General features: G+C 38.9%; 1 protein-coding gene across 1 annotated transcript in view; it reads left to right on the top strand.

Annotated features, from left to right (window-relative positions):
• The window catches only part of HTR2A (5-hydroxytryptamine receptor 2A), a 58,033-nt gene extending 39,297 nt beyond the window's left edge, over window positions 1–18,736 (top strand). Inside the window, exon 3 of the mRNA XM_061170989.1 lies at window positions 17,937–18,736. Within this exon, the coding sequence (XP_061026972.1) occupies window positions 17,937–18,736 (800 nt within the window). The remainder of the gene's footprint in view (window positions 1–17,936) is intronic.
• The last annotated feature ends 7,533 nt before the right edge of the window (window positions 18,737–26,269 follow it).

The raw sequence follows: 26,269 nt of genomic DNA, 5'->3' as shown, positions 1-26,269 counted from the left end.
AGTATTCTTTTGGTCTGACTTATTCTAAGAATTGCTTCAATTTTAACACGTATGTAACTGGCAAATTACCTTCTCCCCAGGATACTAATGTGTTTTGTGGTGTGTGTGTGCACGTGTGCGTGCGCGCATGTGTTTTAACCTGAATACACAATTCATCAAAAAGCTCATCCTGTTATCATTTTCCTGCATTTCCTTAAAATTAACTGGCTCATTAGATTTTTGACTGTGACTTGGGTCTCTTGATGTGTTTTTAAAGCATAAATTGCTTCCTTATTCTCAGAAAAGCACTCTCCAGGAGATATGGAACTATGAAGCTGTGAAGCTGTGATTTTATCAGGAGGCACATACACACTCTCTCTCTCACACACACACACACAAATGTAGCCTTTGTATATCCAGGTTCAATGGTCCAGAATCATTTTTGTGTTACAGAGTATTGCAGGATTACCTTTCCCCTGAAAATTTTACACAGTCAGAAGAACATAAACTTTTGCATTCATTTTCAGAGGGTTTCTGCCCCACCCCCATCCATGAAATCATCTAAAGGTTAACTTGGAAGAAAAGCATTCAACATCAGCACAGGTGCAGGATATCAATCAGCTGGAACCCAGGGAAAGAGAATGAGTGTAAAAAAATAGTGGAGGAAATTGTAATTTTAAAAATGTTAAAATTGTTCATGTTAATGTAAAAATGTCAAATTAAAAAAACTGGGAGATGTGCATTAAAGACTTATAGTAGATAATTCCTCCTTAACTTTAAGCTCCTGAACGACAGGCTCCCTATCGTATCTCTTCATTTTTGTTTCTCTCTCATGGAAAGCCATGACTGGCCTTCCCGTGAATAGCATCTAAATGGCTCTCAATGTGAAATTTATATGCAAAGAAAGAAGGAGGCTTGCACTCAGCAGCATGTTTCATAGCTAGGGCCCAGCATGAATTTCAGGATCCAGACCTGATGATGCAGAATCCAGGAGTGATGTGATCTGTTAAGTAGCAGATTTGCTGAAATGAGGTAGTTTGACCCCTCGAGCCTGCATGCCTGACAGCTGCACTGTGCTGAGGCCACAAAGCAAAGAAACATACACACTCTGGAGCCAGACTGGCTGCATCTCAAAATCCTAGTTCCGCCTCTTACTGTGTGACCTTAGGCAAGTTACTTAACCTCTCAGTGCCTCGTTTTTCATCAGCAAATGGAGATAATAATAGTACGTATCTCACAGGGTTGTTGTGAAAATTAAGTGAGCTAATTTGTGTAAAGCACTTAGGACAGTGCTTAGAACATAGAAAATATCATACAACTATTTGCTACTACTATTATGTTATTATTATTATTATTATTATTACCATCCCTACCACCACTACATAGTGTCCCTAAAGAAGCATTAGGCTGTAAAGATGAAAGATCTTATTAATTGCAGGGTATTAGAGAAAGGGTACTATCTCTTGAAAGCCCTCATATTTAATAGCTTTACCTTCATCACCTACAAAGACCTAATTTGACTAGAATTTCTAGTGCCCCAAATGACCTATATTTGGGCAACCTCTTGCCCTTACCCCTATAACCAAGGTAATGAGAAAGTCTATTATCTAATCATAATTGCTTTCTGCTCTTCTTTTTATGTCCCAAAGGCCTCTGAATTTGCTTGTTCATTTATTCCACGAATCTTTATTTATTTTTTAATGCTTAGATACTGTGTGCCAGGCACTATCTTGGGAAAAGTCCCTGATTTTTATGGAGTTTACATTCATGGAAAAAGACAAACAATAAACAAGCAAATAAATAGACCAATAAAAAAAATTCATATGATGACAAGTGCTATAAAGAAAACAAATCAGGGAAATGTGCTATAGAGTGACTCAGGCAGGATGAGCAAGGGCTAATTTAGGTTAAGTTGTCAGGAACGGGCTCACTAAGGAGAGGGAATTAAAACTGATGCTGAATGATAAAGAAGGAGCCAGCCATGGGAACATGGAGGACACGTTCCTGGCAGTGGGAACAGCAAGTCCTAAGTCCTATGTGGAAACCAGCTGATGGGGTTAAAGGATCAGAAAGAAGCCAGTGCAGCTCAAGCAATTCATCAGGAAGCGATGAGATGTGTGTCAGGAGACAAGGAAAGAGAGGGAGGCTGGGCTGATAAGAGAAGGCCTTGCAGCCAAGCTAAGGAGGTAGACGTTATTCTAAGTGCAATGGGTGATCTCTGAAGGGTTCAAGCAAAGGGTTACATGGGTAAGGGTGGACACAGTGAGAGCAGTGGGGAAGCTCTTGCAGTAATCCAGGTGTGACTCTTAATGGCTTGGAGTATAGAGATGGCAGTGGAGATAGAGAAAGGTAGACAGGTTTGGATATAAAATATGTATTGGAGGTAGAGTTAATAATATGTTGGCGAGTTTTTTGCAAGCATAGGATAATGAAAAGAATGACTCTAGTTTTTGAGCTGTGTAGCTGGATGGATGGTAGTGCCATTAACTAGGACGGGAAAAGTGGAGAAAGTTGGCGGAGCGGTGAGGGATGCAATCCAGAGCTCTATTGTGGCCGTGTAAAGTTAGGATGCCTATTCGAGACATCCGCGTTGCAAGGCCAAGTAGGCAACTACATATTTGTTTATTGCTTATTAAAGAGTTATTTGTGACCTTGAATAGGATACTTGTATTGAAGAGCCCTGAGAGTGAAGTCTAGTTATATCAATGGCAATGCACAGCCCTTTTGCTTGTTTTCCACTTCTATCTCCTGTTTCTATTCCTACCTCCAGTGTATAAGAGCCCACATAATATTCATTTGCGTCTCAAGGCTCTTGACCCATGAACATTCTTAATCCCTAAAACTCAAAAAAGTATTAGTTATAAAGTGGAAGCAGTGAAGGAGCGAACCAAACATTCTGATGTAGTCAAAGACCACTAGCCTAGGGACCATGAGGCCAAGGTCATGACAAAAAGTGAGGTACGGGGGGTGCCGGGTGGTGGTGGGATGAATTGGGAGATTGGGATTGACATATATACACTAATATGTATAAAATATGTAACTAATAAGAACCTGTTATATAAAAAAATTAAATTTAATTTAAAAAAAAACCCATATAACCCCAGACTAACCATGAGAAGGACATCAGACAAATACCAATGGAGACTCACTCTACAAAATATTTGACCAGTACTCCGCAAACTGTCAAGGTCATCAAATATGAGGAATGTCTGACAAACTGCCACAGCCACGAGACGCCAAAGAGACATGACCCCAAAATGTAGTGTGGGGTGCTGGATGGGATCCTGGAACAAGAAAAGGACAGTGGGTAAAAACTGAAAAGATGGGAATCAGGTATGAACTTACAATAATGTATCCATATTGATTCCCTAATTGTAATAAACATACCATAGTAATGTAGTGTCTGTAATGGGAAACTGGGTGTGAGTATATGACAACTCTCTGAACTATCGGCACATTTTTTCTGTAAATCTAAAGTTTTTAAAAAGTAAAGCTTATTGGAAAAAAAAAAAAGGTACAGAAGAAAACAAATGATTCCTAGCTCATTCCTTGACTCCTAGCTCATTCCTTTACTAACTGAAAAACCTAGAGCCAATTATAGACTATTTTGGAACTTCAGTTTTCCTCCCCTGTAAAATGGGGATAATAATTCCTGGCTCATTTGTGCCTTGTGAGGATGAAATTTGCTAACATCTGTGAACACCTACACAGTGCCTATACTATCTATGGTGGACATCTGTAAATATAGGTTTTTTCCCACTCTTTTTACTTACTATCTCTCTACCTTGGTTCATCAAATGTAAGAAGAAGATGCTTTGCTAGATGATCATTAAGCTCTATTTCAGCTCTTTAAAAACCAATAAACCATCCTCTTGATAACAACTGGATAAACTTCTTGGTTAAAGCTACTTTTTAACCCAATATTAGTACATCTTTCTGCAAGCCTAGGTCATATTTAGACTAGGGAAGATGCAGCGTTCAGAAGCAGGCATTAGACCAGAGAAATGTCTCTCCAATGTTGCAAAATAAATTTTTTTAACACCTTTATTGGAGTATAATTGCTTTACAATGTTGTGTTAGTTTCTGCTGTATAACAAAGTGAATCAGCTATACGTATAGCTATATCCCCATATCCGCTCCCTCTTGCATCTCCCTCCCACCCTCCCTATCCCACCCCTCTAGGTGGTCACAAAGCACCAAGCTGATCTCCCTGTGTTATGCGGCTGCTTCCCACTAGCTATCTATTTTACATTTGGTAGTGTGTATATGTCAATGCTACTCTCTCACTTCATCCCAGCTTACCGTTCCCCCTCCCCATGTCCTTAAGTCCGTTCTCTATGTCTGTGTCTTTATTCCTGTCCTGCCCCCAGGTTCATCAGAACCATTTTTTTTTAGATTCCATATATATGTGTTAGCATATGGTATTTGTTTTTCTCTTTCTGACTTACTTCACTCTGTATGACAGACTCTAGGTCCATCCACCTCACTACAAATAACTCAATTTCATTTCTTTTTATGGCTCAGTCATATTCCATTATATATATGTGCCACGTCTTCTTTATCCATTCATCTGTCGATGGACACTTAGGTTGCTTCCATGTCCTGGCTATGGTAAATAGTGCTGCAATGAACATTGTGGTAAATGACTCTTTTTGAATTATGGTTTTCTCAGGGTATATGCCCAGTAGTGGGATTGCTGGGTCGTATTTTTAGTTTTTTAAGGAACCTCCATACTGTTCTCCATAGTGGCTGTATCAATTTACATTCCCACCAACAGTTGTTACAAAAATTTTATCTCCCCCAACATCAGTAAAATTTCAGGGTAGGAATAACCTTGTAGAAGTTAGAGTAAATGAAATCTCACAGAGTGGTACTTTTAGTAGCACTTGCTGAAAACACAGTCTAGGAGAATCAAAACCCAAAGCTCTTCATCTCAGACTCCCCTAAACTGGACGGGAAGTTTGGAGGTCTGGGCCAACCAGAAGGATGGGGGATAAGAGTGGGAAGCTGTGAAGAAGCTTCTAGTATCCTACCAGCTCAAAGAGAGAGGGGCAAAGACAGGAGGGCCATACAGAAGATCAGCTCAGGTTAAAAAGGGAGTCACTAGTTAGGGACTTTCTGTGTCCCCCTCCTCCAGGGACACCTGTCAGAACAAGAGCTTATCGAGCTGTGTGGCGGCAGCACTGATCTGAGTCCAAGGGGAGCGCATCTGCAGCCCACGCTGAGAAAGACGCTGCTTGATCAAAGGACTTAGGAACAAAAATTAAAATGTGTTTGAGCCTTATGGTAGAAACAGTGTCAGTTTATCAGGACAGAGGCAGTGACCCCAAGAACAAGGCCAAGATGAGAAGCCTATAAGGGATGTGAATAAAGAAGAATCCACCCCCAAAACACTTTTTAAAGCTCCAAACCTATGCCAAGCTAATTGAAAAATGAAAAATTGGTCTGGCCCAGAGATCTGTTTGGTTTGGCTTGCACAATGTGTTTTTTCTTAATTGAACCCAATTGTCCTGTTCAGTTTTCCAAGCACCACTCTCCTGTCATCTTATACCCCAACCCGTAACCCAGCTATATGACTACATTAGTCCCGTATGCATTCAGGTTCACAGCTACTGGTATGTAATTTCCAGACTGACTTACTTTTAAGTATTAGATACTTGAACATATGCTGACTGCAGGGATGATGGAGAAAGAGAACAATCCTAGGAAAAAGAGGAAAATAGGAAAAGGCCAGAAATTCCAGCCTTGCCGTCTTTGGACGAGGCATCTCCCCACACCCAGCGCAATTAAAACAGCTGCAAATCGGGCCATACCTAGGTCCAGTGAGATGGGTACCCGGCATAGTCATAGCTGCCTATCTCTTTCAACTAGCCTTTCTATATTTGGAGAAATTCCCGAGAGGCAGAACTCAAATTCCCAGCCTTCCTGGTAGCTAGGACATTGGCTCATGGTCTAGGTTCCTCCAGAGACCATGGCAAAACTGTGGTTCCTGGCAAAACTGTGATGTGGAAAAGAGCAAAGTGAACAAATATAATGTCTTTGCCAGCATGGAGGTAGCTGGGCCATCAGGTTCCCAGTGGTTGCATAATTGATTCCCTAGTAAAGAAGTGACATTGACGAGGCAGGAGGCTCTGATGCTCAGTGGACGAAGAAAACAGCAGAAGTTTCCTCATCAGGCCGGGTCGGCAATGCAATTTTACTCCTGGAATTTTAGCCTGGAGCCCAGCCCTCTCAAGAATTCTTTGAACTACTCAGTATCATTTTATTAAACTCATTTTCTGCTAAATCAGCCCAATCAGCTTCTATTGCTTGAAACCAAAATCCATGACTGATAAAGCAAGCAGTGGTAGATCCATCTTTGAGAAACTTTCATTGGGGCTGCCTTGGGAGAAAGCCATTCGTGCTGATTTCCATGAATCCCAGCACCTGTGAAAGAAGCCCCAGATGTCATCAGGCCACCCTTGTTCCCACAGAGGAAGTGCACAGGAGAAAACTCTTTTTTATCCTTGCTCTGTGAATCCTAACATGTACTTTCTAAAGTCATATCACATTGCACACCCATTACTCAGTACTCCTGGCAGTTGACTTAATTGTCACCATCTGCAGAAGAGGTGGTTAAATTTTCACCACTCGCTACTTAGTCAGTTGTGGAAAATGACAGAGCTGAGGAGTCTAGTCTCAGCCAGTCTGGGAGATGGTCTTGCTCTACGTGGCCCTTATGGTGACTAGTGAACTGGTTCCCTCTTCTCGGACCTCTGTGCAAAAGAGGCAAGCAAGACACAGATTTTAAGCTAAGCTGCAAGGATGACAGCAAGCTGGTTTTCCTTTCTGTTAGAGCCAAACAAGGGATGTAGGCGTTCTCAGCTACAGCAGGGATTTTCAGACAGAATGAAGGACTCTGCCCACTAAGAAAGGCTGTCGAACGTTCTTCTCTATTATTTCTGTCTGCTAGACAATTCTGTATTTACTACAAACAGGAGAGCAATTCTCATTTATAGTCCTCATGAGAATCCTTTCATGGGGATACTATTAAATCCCCCATTTTATGGGAGAAAAAGCTCAGACAGATTAAGTGGCTTGCTTAAAGTCATAGGGGATCCAAACTTGAGTTTTCTGATTCGAAGCTGGTGGCTTTTTCTTCTACACGTCAGTGGCTTTCAATGTGGGTTCCAGGGATCTCCAGGATGCTTTCGGGAAGCCAAGGAGGTCAATACTATTTTAATAATAATAATAGTAATAATAATATCCAAAGTAAAGGAGATCACTATCTCAAAGAGGTATCTACACCCCCATGTTCATCGCAGCATTATTCACAATAGCCAAGACATGGAAACACCTAAGTGTCCACTGATGAATGTGTAAAGAAAATATGGTGCATATATATTTGTGTCCTGCCTTTTGTGACAACATGGATGGACCTTGAAGGCACTATGCTAAGTGAATAAATCAGACAGAGAAGGACAAATACCGTATGATCTCACTTATATGTGGAATCTATACAAACAGAGTAAAATGCTGGTTACCAGGGGCTAAGGGTTGGGGGAAATGAGGGTGCAAACTTTTGGTTCTAAGATGAATAAGTTCTGGACTCTAAGGTACAGCATGGTGACTATAGTTAACAATACTTATCGTATACTTGAGTGTTTCTATGAGCGTAGAGCTTTAATGTTCTTACTGTAACAACAACAAAATGGTAATTACGTGAGGTAAAGGATGTGTTAACTAACCTTATTGTGGTAAACATTTCGCAAAATATATGTGTATCAAATCGTCACATTGTACACCTTAAACATACACAATGGTATATGTCAAATATATCTCAGCAAAGCTGGGAAAATATGAAGTGTCATTTGCCCTCTTCTGTTTCATCCTTTTATGAGGGTGCAGGGGAATTTTCCAGAGGATACCTGACATGCAATATAACAGACTGAAGCAGAAGCATATGTGAGAATCCAGCTGTCTTCTATTAAGCCAAACATTAAAGAGATTTTCAAAACTGCAAAACAGTGCCACTCTTCTCACTGTTTTGTTCTGGAAAACATAAGTATTTTTCATAAAAAATATTATTTATGTTAATATATAATGGGTTTATTCGTTTTGTTTTAAAATGGATTGGTAAATTATCTTCAGTGTTCACAGCTTTCATTTCTAACACAGCAAATATTTATAGATGTAACCCACAGAAACAAAAACACTTTGGAGCCCCCAATCATTTTTCAATGTGTAAAAGAGTCTTGAGACTAAACTGTTTGAGAACTGCTCTCCTGCATTATAGCTGCCTTAAAAAAAATATCCAGGGTAGATACAGATTTACCTTGATTGCATTTTAACAATTTGATGCCAGTGCTAAACCTAGATTTTCTGCTTACACCTTGTATGCTCTTCCTCCTTGTCTTGATTTGGATTGATGAGTTCGTGAATGGCAGCCAAAAGTCTTGAACTGTAGTGATTATAGAATCAAGCAGCTTCTTCCTCTCAATTCCTAAAATACCTAGTTCACTGTATGTTCGATTAATATTTGATCACTGGATGAATGACTAAAACAGATTGCTATCACAGACAGAGGACCTGCTTGATGCCTCTGACGAACACGTGCGCTCGCTCCTGAGTTCAGTTGCCTGCCAAACCCAGCTCAACTCAGCCCTGGCAAGGCCAAGTGCACTTCGGCCCCGGATGTACAGCGATCGTATACCTGTCTCCCTGCCTTTGGACCTGACCCCTCTCCAGAGTCTTTTCACCCACAAGACCCAGCTTAGCCACCCTGGCCCCTACACAACTCTTTCCTGGAGACACTAACCCACAGTGATCATCACATCCTGACATCGTGTAGGAGTGTTTATCCACGTCACCTATTTTGCCTCTTGATCTCATTCTATCCTGCACTGCTGTCTTTCTAAATCACCTGTGTCTATTTCGTTTTCCCGGCAAGATCTTAGACTTCACGAAGGTTCTCAGAGGTCTTCTGTGGTACCCACAGAATCAAGCATAGTGCCAAGTTAATTATAATCACTTTCAACTTAAAAGTTTACAAAATAATTGACACATCACCTCACTGTTTTCTCACCAAAGCCCTGTAGGTAAATTAGGGAAGGCCTCTTTTTATTATCTCCACCTTACAGAGGGAGGCTTTAAAATTAAGCAGCCTAAGGTCACTCAGCTAGTGATGGACAGAGTCAGGATGCCAACCTGTGTCTTGTGATGCCCTATTCCATGCTTTCCCCACTGTATCATGCTCTAGTTTCCTAATACATACCTATTTAATTTACCTGAAAGAGAGCTTTGAGAAAAACAACAGCTCTAGATCTATGAGTCAGAACAGTCAGGAATAAACCCAGGTCTCCTGATTCTCTCTCAGGTGCTGCATTTCACAGCCATCTTTTCCCTTGTGATTTTAGCTGTTAAGGTAGTCAGCACGTGTGCTGGTTAATCCTATACATAGTTCTCTCAGAAGGTATACAAGTTAAGTGTCACATAAATATCCCTTTTCCCTCTTTCTGCCCTATGTGGCTAATTGGTAACCTCATTTACTCATTTGTTTTTTGGGCAAAAATGAAGGAAAATATTCTGAAATAATCCAGTAAATGCAAGTTGTGTCTATAAAATTGATTATACTTTACATTTATAATTCCTTATCTTTTCTCTTCTTCTCATTCATTTGCTCACTAATCCCACAAGCATTTACTAAGCTCCAAGTATGAACAGAGCTGCATGATGCTGGAGGGACCTGCAATAAGTAAAAGCAATGATATCCCTGCCATTAATGAGATTATCATCTCATGGTTGAAATGACATTTCTAGAGAAAAATTCTAAGGCATTAGAAGTGTGAGTTAGCTCAGTGTAAGTTATTTATGGAGGTGATGAAGGACTAAAGAGTAAGAAAAAAAGAGTTCTAATTACAGAGAGAAATAATTTGGGGAAAGCTTCATACAAGGGATGTCTTGAAAGAAGGATGTCATGAGATATGTCTCAAAAGAAATGTAGACTATGGTCTGGGAACATGATCTCCATCTACAGCCTCCAAACCACCCCCAAATAATCAAACAGTCAAATTAAAAACAAATGTAGCCACAAGATAGGTTGCCTGGCTCCCCACACCCAACCAGCTGCCACCCCTAGGTCCTTGCTACAGAGAAATTCCGGAGCCCCCCATGGGCTGGTAGAGCATTTCAGGGGAGGGGGTGGCATCAGAACTGGTCCAGGGCAAAATGAAAAAGTGAGTCCATACCTCCCAGATACTATGTACAGTGCATCTTCCTTCCCCCATGGTGCTCAAGTCTTTTAGGAACAACTCAACATGCCATGGACACCACATTCCTCTCTGACCTGCATCCCAAGCTATTCTCTGTGTCTCTCTCCTATGATGGGCTTCTTTCCGATGCCCACGCCCTCAGGAGTTTCCCCTGCTGTGCATCTCTGTGCCTCTACAACTCAGGTTTGGATTAATAGTTAACCCACCGAGGTACTATAGGTACACAAAATGGGACCCTTCACTCTAGCAGCGGGACACTGCAGTATACCAAGCTCACCACTGGGGGAAGACACAGTGGGACCAGAAGGATCTTGGGAGCTACTCAGACCACACTATGGGATTAGCTGCAAAGTCAAGCTACGTGTAATACCCTCCTGAATAGTTCAAGATATAACATAAAGAAGAGAGAGCACGCCACATGGCTATGTCAAAATCGAGAAGGTTGAATAATGACATTAAGACCAGATCACAGAGACCTTGTAGGGTACGGTGGGCTCCGTCGCTGGTAATGGCTCGAGCATTAGGGACACTGTAGTTCGTCATAACGTAATGTGATAAATGTGGTGCTTTGAGAAGCCGTGGATGAGAGAGGCTGGGGAAATTACAGACTCCCCATAGGCCTGGATTATGAGGGCACCTGCTACAAGCTCACTTTTCAGACACTGTAACCATTTCTACACACACCTTCTAGACCAGAGTCTCTGAAATGAGATGTCACATGTGAGTTTCATTCTCCAAGCTTTCAGAAGGAACCACTCCAAAATCTACCCCCTTTTAAACAAATGGAAGGACGTAGTTCTTTAAAGGTGAGGTTCCATCATGTGGGACAGAGATGAATTTTTTTTGGCAAATAAACCTTTGCTCATGAGCACGTTGCTAAATATGCAGTCTAGAACACTTTTCTGTTGATGGATAGGATGATATCCACTTATTACAGATGACAAGTTGAATGGAAGAATTTGAAAAGTAGCTTTATGGTGATTCCAACAACAAAATGAGGCTCTGATAATTTTTTCAAATTCCATTGTATCATTCAGATTCTATTTGGGTTTTATGACATATTGTCAGGGGAAGAAGATGGTGGGTGGATGCCAATCTGCCTGGGATGAGAGATGTGGATGGACTTTCAGGTGTCCCAGTGACAGCTGACAATCCATGTTTGACAAGTCAGAATTCAATCTCTTTACCTTTCAGTGCAAGATCGTCACATTAAAAGCCCAACTTCTCGGGGGGGACGGGGAAGAATAAATCAGGAGTTTGGGATTAACATATACACACTACTATATATAAAATAGATAATCAACAAGAACCTACTGTATACCACAGGGAACTCCACTCAATATTCTGTAATAACCTACATGGGAAAAGTATCTGAAAGGAATGGATATATGTATATGTATAACTAAAGCACTTCAGCTATACACCTGAAACTAACACAACATTGTAAATCAACTATACTCCAATATAAAATAAAAATTAAATTTAAGAAAAGCACAATTTCTGGGCTATGAAACACAATGGGAAAGGAGTGAGGGTCAGAAGAGCAAGAAATCGCCTTTCTAGGAAGCAAGGACCGGGAACTAAGGCCACCAGCTTGGGCAGTGAGTGCACGACTGCTTGTACCGCAAGGAGACTTTGAGCATTTCTTCCAAGTATCATGTATGGACTAGGGCAGAACACAAGGTTTAAAAGCTTTTTGGAGATTTGGTCATAACAGTCAAAGAACTGAAACAAGGACTTGGGGCTTAACATAATAACCTCACTCAACACTTTTTTTTTTTCCCCAGACAGCTCCTGCCCAGGAAGGGGGAGGGATAAAGGGCAGGTTTCTTTTCCTCTCCATCAATTCTCCATGTTCCTTTGCTGTTTGCTGCGGGAAGTTAGCCTGAGCCCCTTGGAAAATTAATAGATTTGTTTAATGAAGGCAAAGGGCAGAATTGTAAAACTTTACTTGATTTGGTTTTATTTTTAAATAAACACATTTTTACTATACTTTTAATCCTATACATCTTAGGTTCTTGACACTGGTTGTAGATTAGGATCAGCTGGGTGTTCTTTGGTTTTGGTAATAATGTCCCTGCGGGACCTGAACATTAGTATTGTTTAAGGTACTAATGTCAGAACTTCTGGGAATGGAGCCCAGGCAAAGTAATTTTCAAAAGCTCCCCAGGTAATTCTAATATGCAGCCAAAGTTGAGAATAACTGCTATATTGAAAAAAAAAAAAAAAACTAGGTGTTGGTTATAAGGATTTCAGTTTTAAAATATCTGTCTGGCCTCAAAAATAATGTCTCACTGGAGGAAATTTTGCCTTCGAGATTAAAGAATGAAAAAGAAAGTATCAAGGTGTAGAGAATCCTTGTGGTGGGTGTGTGTGTGTGTGTGTTCTATAGTTAGGGTGTTGATATAATTCAGTAGTTATTAACAGCCTCTTGGGAGCAGAAGCTTTTCTGATAATCTGATGAAGGCTGTATCTTCTCCAAAACAATGTACATATATGCAAATTTTGCAGATTTTAGGACTATCACTCTCTTCCTAAAACCGATGTTAAGGACCTCTGATATAGTCATAGACGTTTATAACTACCATAAAAGAAACAAATAAGCAGATAAAAATAATCAGCCATAAGAATTGAGAAACCTAAGACTGAGTCTTGATTTTTCCCCCTAAGTTGCTGTGTGATTCTAAATAAATTACTTAAGCTTGCTAAGCCTCAGTTCTTCTATAAAATGAAATGTTTATCTGCCTATAGGGCAATGTGGTTAGTATTTTTACAATTTTGTAAAAAAAAAAAAAATCAATTCAGAGTAAATGAATACATGCAAAAGTACTTTGAAAAGTTACGATTTATTGTCAGAGATATTCAGAATTAATCTAAGAAGAAACATACAATCTCTTGGGTAACTGACATGTATGTCTCGCTTTCACTGCTATGTACACCTGCCCTGTCAGCAGACCATCAATTATAAGGAATTCAGCAACTCTTGAGCTAACTCAGAGCTAACTCTGTATTAGATGGATGGTGAGTCCCAGCCCCGGTTGGCCTATATATTCAATCTCTCTCTCCCTGTGGTATGATGACCAGCCCTTAGTATTCACTTTCTGTCAAACTGCTAGTAAATCCATTCTTATAACTTGAAAAAATTCAGCGTGTGTTAAAATGCAAAGGGAAAGTAGTAGTTTCCGGGGAAATTAAACCTATGAACCCAAATTTGGTCTTTTTCACGGGAGTCCTGAGGTATTTGTTTCTTTCCCCTCCACCTCCTACCTGACCTGAGGCCCTGGGGATTCCCACTGGTTCCCTATCAGAGGATCTCTCCCTAGTAAATCAATCTTCTTATTTCCCAAGGAAACACTGTCTCAGAAGTACCTTCAGTCCCAAAATATTAAAGTGTAAAAATCTAGGATTAAGAATAAAGCTTGCTTTTCACAGCCAGTGCTACAAGGTTAGGGCCATGTATCCTGACTGTGGTAAGATGTTAACCAGAAGTGCAAACTTTTTACGCAAAGACTAGGCAGGGCTACCCTAAAAGAAAGACACCAGCCAAAGCCTTCATGTTCCTGGGTGTCAATGTTTCCTATTATTTCATTGTCTTAGTCTGAATAAAAAGAAATAAAAATGAGCAAGGAGGATCCAATACTCATACTGAATTTTGATTGCTGTTTTCCACTCCTCAGAAAAATATGTTAAACAAAATGCAGAGTCACGTAGCTCAAGCTACTGTCTGTTTGTTCATAAAGGAAAATGCTTTATATGCAGAAATTTCAAGTGAGAGGAGATCTCAGGTCTCCAAAAGCAGCCATTATCAAACAAAGCAATCAGAAAATTAATGCACTGGAGATGGCTGTGACCACAATCTTGGCTATCAGGGAGCGTCTTCATCTCTCTTGGTAGGAGCTTGTTTTTGAATTGCTTATTGTACCCACAAAGTCTATCTAAATGTTCTTTGCCTTAAATTCCTCCCCCTCTTTTATAGAGTATTGCTTTAACTGTCTAGGTATTCTTTCCCTAAACCCTTGCTTACCATCTACTATGAGTAAGACACTGAAAAGAACGGTATTTGAGAGCATTCAAGATATTTTTGTTACATATAAAGAGGAATGGGCCATTTAAAGACCTAATCAGTTTGATTCTGCCCCTCCAAACCAAGGTCTCCCTAGTAGATGACCTACCTGTGCCCTCTTGCCCCAGCTGCTTTAAAGTGGCTCTTCATCCCAGGGAGCTAATGGAGGAAGCTGTACTTCAGTGAAATGGCTCCATCATCCCTTTCCCTCCCTGACCACAGAAGTTGGGCCATTCTGGAGGGGTGTGTGTGTTTGTGTGTGTGTGAAAGAGAGAGAGAGAGAAAGTATGTCTTCTCCTCAAACAAGGGCACGGCACGTATCTGAATTCCAAATGACTGAAATTTGGTGTTTTAGGTAATCCTATATTCTGGTTAATTGAGAATTGCCACTTATATAAATTACCAGGTCACAAACAAATAGGGCAAAAGGCTCTCAGGGTGGTGACTTCCTTTGTATTAATCAGGAAAATGCACACCCAAGAGCTGAATAACAAAATCATATACTTTTTTCTTGGACAGTTGATATTTTGTTTCTGTATATCATGACTAATCATAATGGCTATAATTCATCACATTAGAAAAGCAATCAACAGTTCTAGCTGTACAAAACTAAAATTGATTGAGACCCTTTGTCACCCTGGCAGAAGATAATAATTACATCATTATTTATTAACTATAGAGCCAATAGCCAGAAGTCTTTTTCACTTCTTTTGATTTAAGATCTATTATACATTATAGTCCAGCATACACAAGCAAAGCAAAATAGAACAAAATTAGAGAAAAATCAAGTTAGTGTATTTAATCTGAATAATCCTGCAAAGAAAGCTACTCTCATGTTTACCTACCATTGGTAGAGCATCCACTCTGAACTAAGCACTGTCCTAGGTGCTCTGCATATTGATTCATTTTATCCTCACCACATCCATGGAGGCATGTTGGTTGCATCCGTTCTAATCAGTGAATAACTACACTAACAAAGATCCTGTAGATTAGTACAGGCAACACCTTTCACAGAGAATATGTTCAAACATTAGAAAAACAAAACACTCTTCTTGGAAACCGTGTCTTAACTTTTACAATCAAGAGTTTTTTGAAGGATAAGCAAAACTGATGCGTATCCAGAATCTCAGAGGATGTCCCTCTTGGAGCCACATTTCTTCCATCTCTTCTTGGCCCACAGAATGTTCCCAGAAACAGGCCAGGGACAGAGAGGAATGAAGGAAATGAAGAGTCATCAACCACACTGAGTGTCCTTAAGAACGGCTCTGATGTCATTTGCCTCCACCTTCCAAGAATCCTGGGATGGCCCTGCACAGACAAGTGACAGATATTGACAACTCAGTCTGTGAAGATAGTGGCGAATGTCACTGAGGGAGATTTGTGTTAAGCATTACATTAACTCAAGCTAATGTACCCTCCTTGCAAGGACGGCCAGTGTGAGGTGACGTGAGGTTAGGACAGTCCGATCCATAGTTGGATGGAGATGAGCTCTGTTCTGAGTATGCAGAAGTTAGATTATAGATCCTCAAAGGAAGTTTTTCCACGGATAGCAAGAGTCAAGCAAGCAGTAGCTCCCACCTCTGGAATGAACCTGTGTTCCTGGCTGGATTGTGACCACTTACTAGACTCTAAAGGGTGGTCAGAAGCAGGGACCAGGACACTCCCTATTATACAGTTTCTGAAGAAAACATGGGCAAGAGTTAGGAAGACACTTTTTGCTGACTCTCCCAGGGTGCCCCTGTGGTATCTACCCTTCACAAAGGAAGCAACCTTAAACTAAGTTATAAAGAGTATTTGATACATGTTTCCTCTCCTTTCTCCATCATCCTGATTCTTCCTTTATGACAAACACATGATTGCCTGGCCTGACCAGTCCCGGGCCAGTAGAGGAAGACATTGCCACTTCCCCCAAACTGTACAATGGTGGTTGTGGCCAGCTGGTCCTATCATCATGGGGGAGAAATTAGCATGATTAGAGGCCAACTGTTGCCTTCATCCCCTCTGCTCCCTCCTCTGCCTGAGCCTAAGACCTTTACAGGTTCCCCAAATTTGAGTGACAAAGCAACCGACCATGGACTCATGTTCCCATATATTTGTCTCATTATGTACCCAAATTTGTATTTGTCAATGAGAAAAGTCTCTGGCTGCTTATTTGTTTGTAATCCACCCTTTGGAATGCTCTACTTATAAAAATATTATTAAAAATATATAATGACTTTTATGGGACATTGGAAATGTGAACACCAACTCTATATTTAATGATATTAAGGAAATATTAAATTTCTATTTAGGAGTAGGAATGGTATTGTGATAGTATTAGGATTTTTAAGAGTGCATAGCTTATATATATGTGTGTATATATATATATATATACATATATATACTAAAATGTTTACAGATTGAATGATATGATGTCTGGGATTTGTTTCAAAATAACATGGGAGGGTTGCAGCAGGTAGGGGTATGGGTGAAACAAGATTGGCCTTGAGTTGATCATTGTTGAAGCTGGGCAATAGGTTCATTGTGCTGGATTTTGTTTTGTTTTGTTTTGTGTTGTTTGTATATGTTAACAATTTTTCCATAATAAAAAGTTTTTTTAAAAAAGAATCAAAATTGGTTAAAGTTACTTTAACTTCACATTAGAAAACATATGTTTCAAAAATACTTTAAGATATGTGCAATTTTATGATTTAATGTTAAATGGAATAAGAAGATATAAAACTGCACATAAAATATTGCATGCACATATATATATGCATGGAAATGGAAGAATAAAACGACACAAAAAGTAAATTATGGTTGCCCCTGACTGGCAAGAATACATGTTATTATTCTTTACGTGTTGTTACTTTTTTGCATTTTCCAAATTTTCTAGAAAGAAAATATATTGTTTTTGATTTTATGAAGTTATTTGTATAAACCATGCTCATGATACGTAAGGTGAAAAAAAGTGTTATAGAACTGTATATGAAATAGAATCTGAATTTGTTTTTAAATGTGCGTGCATGGTGTGTGTGTGTGTGTACCTAAAATAAACATCATCAAACTGTTAATGATGATTATCTCTGGGTGGTGGCATCATTTGGTCATTTTTATTTTTTTCTTTGTCTTAGTATGTTTCTTCTTCAGTTAATAAGTATAATGTTATAATCAGAAAAATACAGCATGAAAAAAATTAAACTTAGATTAATTGTATTTCTTTATAAGTAAAGGATTGTCTATATAGGGCAATGTAAATATAAGGAACTATGTCCTATATATTTATAAAACAGATAAGTAAGTCCAAGGGAATTTTAATTCTCTTTGAAAGCATATGTTAAGTTTTTTTTTTTTAGATATTTTTTATTTTTGAGGTGGACCATTTTTAAAGTCTTCATTGAAGTTGTTACAATACTGCTTCTGTTTTATGTTTTGGTTTTTTGGCCACGAGGCATGTGGGATCTTAGCTCCCCGACCAGGGATCAAACCTGCACCCCTTGCATTGGAAGGCAAAGTCTTAACCAGTGGACCGCCAGGGAAGTCCCTGTGTTCAGTTTTGAACAATGCTGACATAAAATCCTGTGAACAGCCATTATGTGGCGATGCTCCTGCCTTCATATACTCAATTCCTTAATAACCATGTTTCATTTTCTGTCCAACTCCAGGTATATCCATGCCAATACCAGTCTTTGGGCTCCAGGATGATTCGAAGGTCTTTAAGGAAGGAAGTTGCCTACTCGCCGATGATAACTTTGTCCTGATTGGCTCTTTCGTGTCCTTTTTCATTCCCTTAACCATCATGGTGATCACCTACTTTCTAACCATCAAGTCGCTCCAGAAAGAAGCTACTCTGTGTGTGAGTGATCTTGGAACACGGGCCAAATTAGCTTCTTTCAGCTTCCTGCCTCAGAGCTCCCTGTCTTCAGAAAAGCTCTTCCAGCGGTCCATCCACAGGGAGCCAGGCTCCTACGGCAGGAGGACTATGCAGTCCATCAGCAACGAGCAAAAGGCTTGCAAGGTGCTGGGCATCGTCTTCTTTCTGTTTGTGGTGATGTGGTGCCCCTTCTTCATCACCAACATAATGGCCGTCATCTGCAAAGAGTCCTGCAACGAGGATGTCATCGGAGCCCTGCTCAATGTGTTCGTTTGGATCGGTTACCTCTCCTCAGCAGTCAACCCGCTAGTGTACACACTGTTCAATAAGACCTATAGGTCGGCCTTTTCCAGGTATATTCAGTGTCAGTACAAGGAAAATAAAAAACCCTTGCAGTTAATTTTAGTGAACACTATCCCAGCCTTGGCCTACAAGTCTAGTCAACTCCAAATGGGACAAAGAAAGAATTCGAAGGAAGATGACAAGACGACAGATAACGACTGCACTATGGTTGCTCTAGGAAAACAACATTCAGAAGATGCTCCTACAGATAATATCAACACAGTGACTGAAAAGGTTAGCTGTGTGTGATGGACTGGTTGCCATGGCAACTGTGGAGGGCACACTGAGCAATTTTCCCCCTATCTGGGAGGAAAAAGAAAAAAGAAAAGAAAATAGGGAGACTGGAAAAAATTAGGCCAGTCTAATGGAACCAACAATAATATCTATATGCCTCATTTTATTATGTCAGTGAAAAGCAGGGTTCGATGCCACAAAACGTGCACTTCAAAAATATTCTGACAGCATTTCAGCTGTGAGCTTTATGATATTATTTTTAACATTGTAAATTATATGTCTTTAAAATAATTAGCTTTTATTGTATAATTACAATGAGGCCATAAATAAATCTAAATTATCTTCTATTTGCAAGTGTAAAACTTGCTACTGTGTTGTTAATTGATGGCATGAGTTGGTTACCTGTCGCTGTAAACAAAAATAGCTCTAAATAGTGAAACATTGGATGAATATAATGGCCTCTTACATAAAGAAAAAATTCTCTTTAAAACTTACCATGATACACGTTTTGGATGACAACAACAAAAAGACACGAAAGACAGTGTTATGAAATCTGTATTGCTAAGATACTTAAAAGAAATACTTGACAACTTTTTCAATCCTGCTTTTTCATAGATGCCATTTTGCAATATTCACAAAGTTGCTGGCGTTTGCTGCACTTCAAATTAATTCTTCTCAGAAGTGAACAAGATTTTAAGTGTTATTTAATAACTATTGCTGCTTTCTCTTCTACTACTTGTGCTTTATTCTGAATTTCCAGTGTGGTCTTGTTTAGTGTTTGCTCTATTAGGTAAACTATCAAAAGGATAATCAAACATTACCAGATACATTTCTAGAAATTGCTTCTCCTAACAGCACCACAGAAGTGTTTGGTAACTTGCCCTTTAATGACTGCATCATGCCTGCGCTCCTCTGAGCAGTAAGTGGTATTGATGTAACTGTGTCAGGATTGAGGAATAAAGTCAGGTTTTTGGCTACTGACAGCAGTAGAGTCTTAGGACATCTCTGTAAAACGCAGGTGACCCACCTGTTGGCACCCATCAGATAAATCGATGCTTTCAGATCAATCTATATTATTTACTAAAACTGTTCAGCTTTGGATTCACAATCATTGATTGAGTGTACACCATCTGTGAAGAAATTTCCTAGGTACTAAGGATATAAAAATAATGAAAACAAGATCTTTGCCTTTAAAGAAAAGGACCTAATTTGAATGGCACTTATCAAAAATAGTAATTAACAGACATTTGGAGAATCAGTTCAATTTATTTCCTTCTCACCTGGCTCAGAAACAAGTTTATTTCAACTCCAAGGGTAGTTTTCTCAGTAAGTTTCCTGACTGGTTGCCAACGATTACCAACCAAACAAAGGAGGGGGAAAATACCACTTGAGGTCAAAATCTGCAATTAATTTAGGAATATGAGCTTCAACCTGGACCCCAACTATGACTACCATAGTTTTGAGCAAAATTTTATTCCACTTTCCTGAAAACAAACTCATCTATTACTCACTGACGCTGGACATCCCACCCCCCAAAAAGCAGTAATATAATATTTCATAGAAAAGTTTGTTAAGGAGACAGAGATTAACAGCAGTTAATTCACCTTGATATTATTACTCTAGGCTAAATTGCACATTCTTATTGGAACGGATGTTAGATATGTGATTACAATACTGAAGCATTTCTATTGAATGAGAAATAGTTTTTGCTGTACGCCATTAGAAAAAACTATATATTTGAAAACTAAAGAATGTGGGAGATTCTGTTGCGTAATTTGGAAATGCATTAGGTCTGTCTTAATTATGTCCTTTTAGGTACATTGAAAGGGGTTTTTTTCAAAGCTAGAATTTATAATAAGCTGCTAGTATCTAGGCTGCATTTGAACTATTTTCATGATTATACCATACTAACTGATACAAATGTTAAAAAGTCTCTACTCTAATGTATGTTGCCTTAGTTTATAACTCTGCCCATCTCATTATATATTAGAGAAAAGACTACAGATTCTACACCCATATACTCAATCTTGATGAGAATGAACATAAATACTGCCTGATAAGTCTTTTGACTACATATATATTACAAATGTGTTATGTTTTTTCTCTCCGTAATTATCTATTCAAGTGTATATAGACAAACATGTATCTGTATTCTTGTACAGACATGTTCCCATGCACTTTATTCAGTATTTATATATTTATATGGAGGAAAAGCAAGTCATTAATGAAAACACAGTATATACACGTGTGCATGTTTGTATCATGTCAGTTTAAATGTGAATTTCATGTTCTAATGTTTCTATGACCTTCCATTGCTGTCAAAGCAGATTAAAATGTAACAGAAATGTCAGCTCTTTAAATAAACTGGATGTTGACCTAATTTTGTGGGAAGACTTTTAACACAATTCTATGAGGGTGGTGAAAACAGTGCCCCTTTTACATAGTTGATTGATCCTAAATAAAATGGTACCTTTGGGCCCTTTGTTTAGTCTGGGGACGTTCTGATTACTAAGGCTTTTGTTTTTTCTCTTTTTTTTTCTTTTCTTCTTCGGCCACGCCATGCAGATTGCAGGATCTTAGTTCCCCAGTCAGGGATTGAACCCGAGCCCTCGGCCGTGAAAGCACGGAGTCCGAATCACGGGACCACCAGGGAAGTCCCACTAAGGCTTTTTAACACACCGTCACTCCAGTGAAAGAGTCCTTGAATTATTTATGGATCTGTGATCAAAGGACTCACTCCTAGTCAATATTGTCAGAGTGACCAACCTTATTCTACTTTAAGTTGAATGGTAGATTCTTCTAAGTTTAAAGAATAGAATTAAGTGCCATAATTAGGGAAAACTTTCAGTTTCAAGCATACTTAATCTACTTGGGCACAGCGCCATCTCATGGTCATTTTTTAAAATGCTACCATAGGCAAATTGAACTAAGTTTCTGTACTGCTTTTGCACAAGGTGCTTCTTCCATTTGTGCATCAATGAAACATATTAAAGTGTTAAATTATTCTGTGCCATACGTAACAAATACAGCGAAGATTTTTATGTCATGATTTTAGTCAAGGCTATTCTAAAAGATTTCAAGAAAGAATGAATAATTGTAAATAAAGTATACTCAAAAATAAATGCAACTTTTTGAGTCTATAGCTGTGTCCGCTAAAGAAAGTTGCCCGAAAACCTCCCATGTCATCAGGCTGGGAACTCCAGGTACCATCCAGGTGTTTTGAGAGTACAAAGCCTGTGCTTCTGGAGCTTGGTCATAAAGCTAGGACCCACCTGGTTGAGTTAGATTTATATAGTAATGATCCCGTTTCTAGTTATCTGTAGCAGACAAATGTTCCATGTTTGATCACTATGTCTGGTTCCACCTGTGGGTACACGTGTACAGGTGTACCTGAAGACATTCACAGATACATTTATACACACACACACACACACACATACTTTTGCAGGAGCTAGTTTCAAGAATTAAAGTAAACCAAGGAGACGCTATATCATTGAATAAACAGGAAAGTTGCTCTGATTCATCATTTCACCTCTAAATGTAGGGAAAGGGAAATAGGGACAGTATGTATCTTTTCCAGGTGTTTACAGCTCTATGTATTGAGTACCTATCATGTGCCAGGCATTAAGTTGGTTGCTTTGCTTACTTTACCTGATGGAATCCTCACAAGTCTACAAGGTAGGTATTATTTTTCACTCTTTTTCACAGATGGAGAGACTGAGATTCAGAGCAGTTAGTAACATGCCTGAGGTCACACAGCTGGCAAGAAAAGTGGCAAGTGCAAGCCTGACTCTGAAGCATAAACTCTTTCCCCTGCTCAGTTCGGTACAGGAGAAAGAGCACTGGGCTCAGGACCAACAGATGCAAGTTCCCATCTTAGCTTCCCTGTACACTGGTTCCATGAACTTGGACAAGTCATTGAATAACCCTGTGCCTCAATTTCACTGTCTCTAAAATGGAACTACTAGTACCGGTACTGGCTAACTAACAATGTTGCTTACGTGAGATCATGGCTATGGCTGTGCTTGATAACCTGTAAAACACTGTATAAATGTTGTAAATGTGTTGTTATTAAAAAGAAAAAAAAAGCCTCTATACATTATTAGCCATCAGAGCAAATTCTAAACAAAACTGTGGGATAAGCAACATTATTATTCAACAGCTTCTATCCTTTCTCTGAATGCTTCTCATTTTTTACAACTATATGCTTCTGCTTTGTTCTCACCATAATGTAGAGTTCCCTTAAGTTCCCTTGAATAAGTAATTCAAGCTGGTAATCCATTGTCTCTCACTGAGATCCCTTTAGCTGTTCACCACGAAGATAAACCAAAAGGCAGGAACAAAAGGCAAAAATTTTAGGCACCAGAGACACAAGTGAGAAAGAAATTGGGGGGCAAGAAACATCCTGCTGGTATTGCTCAAATGACTTGCAAAAAAACAGGTGCCTTCAGACACTTCATAATTTATATAAAGTTTTGTAACTTAACATTGAATTTTAATCCACAATAATAACGATGATTTTGAAAGAAATATTTGTGACTTTAAAGATTTCATTCTAAACTGAGGACGATAATAATATTACTAAGCTTTCTTTCAATGGATATTTGCCCCAGTAAATATGCAGTAAGACAAAACTTCTTTGTTAATTTTTGATGATCTTTGCAGGCAGTTTGCAAAAACAAATAGCTTCCTTATTTTCCCTTAATAGTATTCATGTCAATCTTAGCTCTGTTCTTCCTTTTTGATGTTTAACACCAGTATGTACACCTGAGCCAACACATTATGGGAAGTTTTCACGTCCAGTTGGAGCCTCAGGATTTGATGCGATCCCGTTGGAGCAGAAGCCTGAGGCAGGAAACCTAGGTCTGCTGTTGCTGTCTGACACTGGACAAGTCAAAACCTGTTTTCCCTCAAGAGTATTATGAAGGACTTAGAGTCAATGATCGTTTCAGGGTCTAAGTCTACGCTTCTTTGAGTGCTAGGGAGTCCAGTCAAGACAGCTTTGATGAACCTTGCACATGAAGACAGCTTCATGTGCAAGGAATATTCTGGAACCCACAATTCTCACATTTTCTTAAATTCTTTAGACGAATTGCAAATAAACGACAGCTTTAATTTTATATGGGAATCTTATGAGAAAAATCAAGTTATTAGTGATTTAAGGAGTTTCTAAGATATGAGACCAAGAGTCAGATATCAACAGGTGGGATTCCTGCTGTGGCGTTTTTCTCAAGGTCAGCCTTCCTTTTGTAGTTTCTAGCTGCTCCAAGATATCGGGTTACTCTTTTTAACAGCCTCTAGGCTTGTTGTAGAACAAATGTTCCCACTATCTGAGTCCTTGAGCAGTTAAACTTTAAAAGCCCAAATAGATTTAGAATGCACACTGCAGAGAAAATCTCTTTTTCAAAAGCTAAATTTTTGTTGAAAGTGAGCCAAGGTTATTTAAGTTTTTATTTATAATTAAGATTATGAGTTCTTACAGGGGTGTTTATTCTGGCTTCTAGAGAACAGTACAATTTGTACTTCCTATCCTACATTTATTTCAAATGTTGAAAGGTAATAATATGTTATTATTCAGATGATCTTGTTTTAGTCGGGCTGACCCCAAGTGCAGAGCTGAGACAAGAACTTGAGCGCAGATTATTTTATGTTGGAAGTGATCCCAGGAAGCAGACAGAAGTAAAGAAGATGTAAAATTCTAATTAAGGGTGTGGTATCAAGGGTACTGCAGACAGTTAGGACCCAATTCCACCAGCAGTAGGAGATGACTTGGAACTCTGCACCATGGGTACAACTAAAATCAAAGGTGAGCCAACAGCACCTGGTCAAGATCTTGCATGAATGTTTTATCCAGTTGGTAATTAATCATGGTCTCAAAAATCATTATGTTTCCTTAATAGAAAGTGGTATTATTATGGTTAGTAACAACTTTTAAATAAACATATGTTTGTATCACACAATCACATCTAAACTTACTCACATTAAACACTTAAACACAATCACATCTAAACTTATTTCTCTGACCAGCATACATGTTTCATACAGAATCAAACTCAGAAGCATGCTGCAGATAATTCTTTTCAGCTCTGCTGAGATGGTTATGGTCAGCCAATATCATTCCTACCAGAGCTGTAGAAGACCTAAAAAAAGCACTGTATAGCCTGAATATGTAAATGATAAATTCTTTGTATGAGTTCTATTTATTTAGCCCCATTTTTTGTATGAGTTCTATTGATTTATCCTAAGTGATCGATCTAAACTATTGAAACGGAATGAATAAAAAGAAACGTAGTCAGTATATTTAAGAGCTAGAGGAGCTTAAACACCATTTAGTCCAGGCTCTTCATTAGTGGAAGTGGTGATGAAGAGCCAGGAAATTTAAAGAAATTATCCAAGGTCACCTGGCCTAGTAGCATCCAAGTCAGCTATGGGATTCAGACCTCCCTCATGGTACCCAATCTCTACTTTTCTCCTTTTACATGAAAAATGGGTCTAAGAAGGGCCCATTGGTTTATGGACCATATGGCTTATTTGGTCATATCACCAAATATATATTTAAATCAGGTTGAGAGACCAGGATTGCAAATTCACTTATTCTCTCAACAGGTTTATTAGCAAGGGTCTACTATATGCATGTTATACCTAAGACATTATTAAGTGTGGGAAGTCTGGGGATGTGGGAAGTCTTTTTTTAAAGAATAGAAATAAGATGTTTCATGAGGAATTATCGTGTCTTCTTTATAAAATTCATGTTGATTTTGCTGAACTCACTACATTTGTCAAAAATTAGCCTAATTAATATGTTGGTAACTTGACACACCTACCCAACGATGCCTCTTGAGAAACTGCATCTGATAGAGGTCCCCTGAGGCAATGCCACCACCTTTGGCAAAAGTGTTAAGAACATAGCATTTGGAAATTAGTTTTAAAGGGAAAAAAAATTAAAATTGGATAAAATGTCCACTATCACCGTCTCCAGGCTCCACTACTAAAGTTCTGCATTCTAAGACCCAGGGTTCACAATGGGGTATATAAAAAAGAATATCCAAAAGACGGGAATTAAGTCAACATAGAAAAGTAAATCAAGAAGAATTTTTTAAATAGAAGAAAAAAAGAAATTAAAAAACAATGATAAAAAAATCAAAACTAATTTGCTCAGCATGTACACATTTAATAATATGCCTCTCTGACCTCCGAAAATGGGATATATCTACACGTATTTAATTTCTAAAAATGATGTGGTTTTTTTCTGAATTAGCAGGAAAATAGGAAGTAGTTATTCATGAGTGATTTTGAGTATGACAAATTTAGGAAAACTAAACATTTTTAAGACTGAAGAGAAAGAAGAGTGATTTGCATGAAAATGTCACGTGACAGTCAGCCTTTTAATATAATCACCAGAGAACTCGACTATGATTAATTCATCCCTGCACTTGTCTGCAGTAGAAAGTGGAAGCTATGACCACATTTGTTCCTCTACCCGTTCACCAGATGGATCGGACCAAGTCCAGTAACCCATTAGGACCACTCAAAAGGAGTAAGTCTTGT

The sequence above is a fragment of the Eubalaena glacialis genome, chromosome 16 (assembly GCF_028564815.1).
Source record: "Eubalaena glacialis isolate mEubGla1 chromosome 16, mEubGla1.1.hap2.+ XY, whole genome shotgun sequence".
NCBI classification, from domain to species: domain Eukaryota; kingdom Metazoa; phylum Chordata; class Mammalia; order Artiodactyla; family Balaenidae; genus Eubalaena; species Eubalaena glacialis.
Note: the sequence above shows the minus strand (reverse complement) of the source record. Positions and strands in the feature narration are given on the sequence as shown.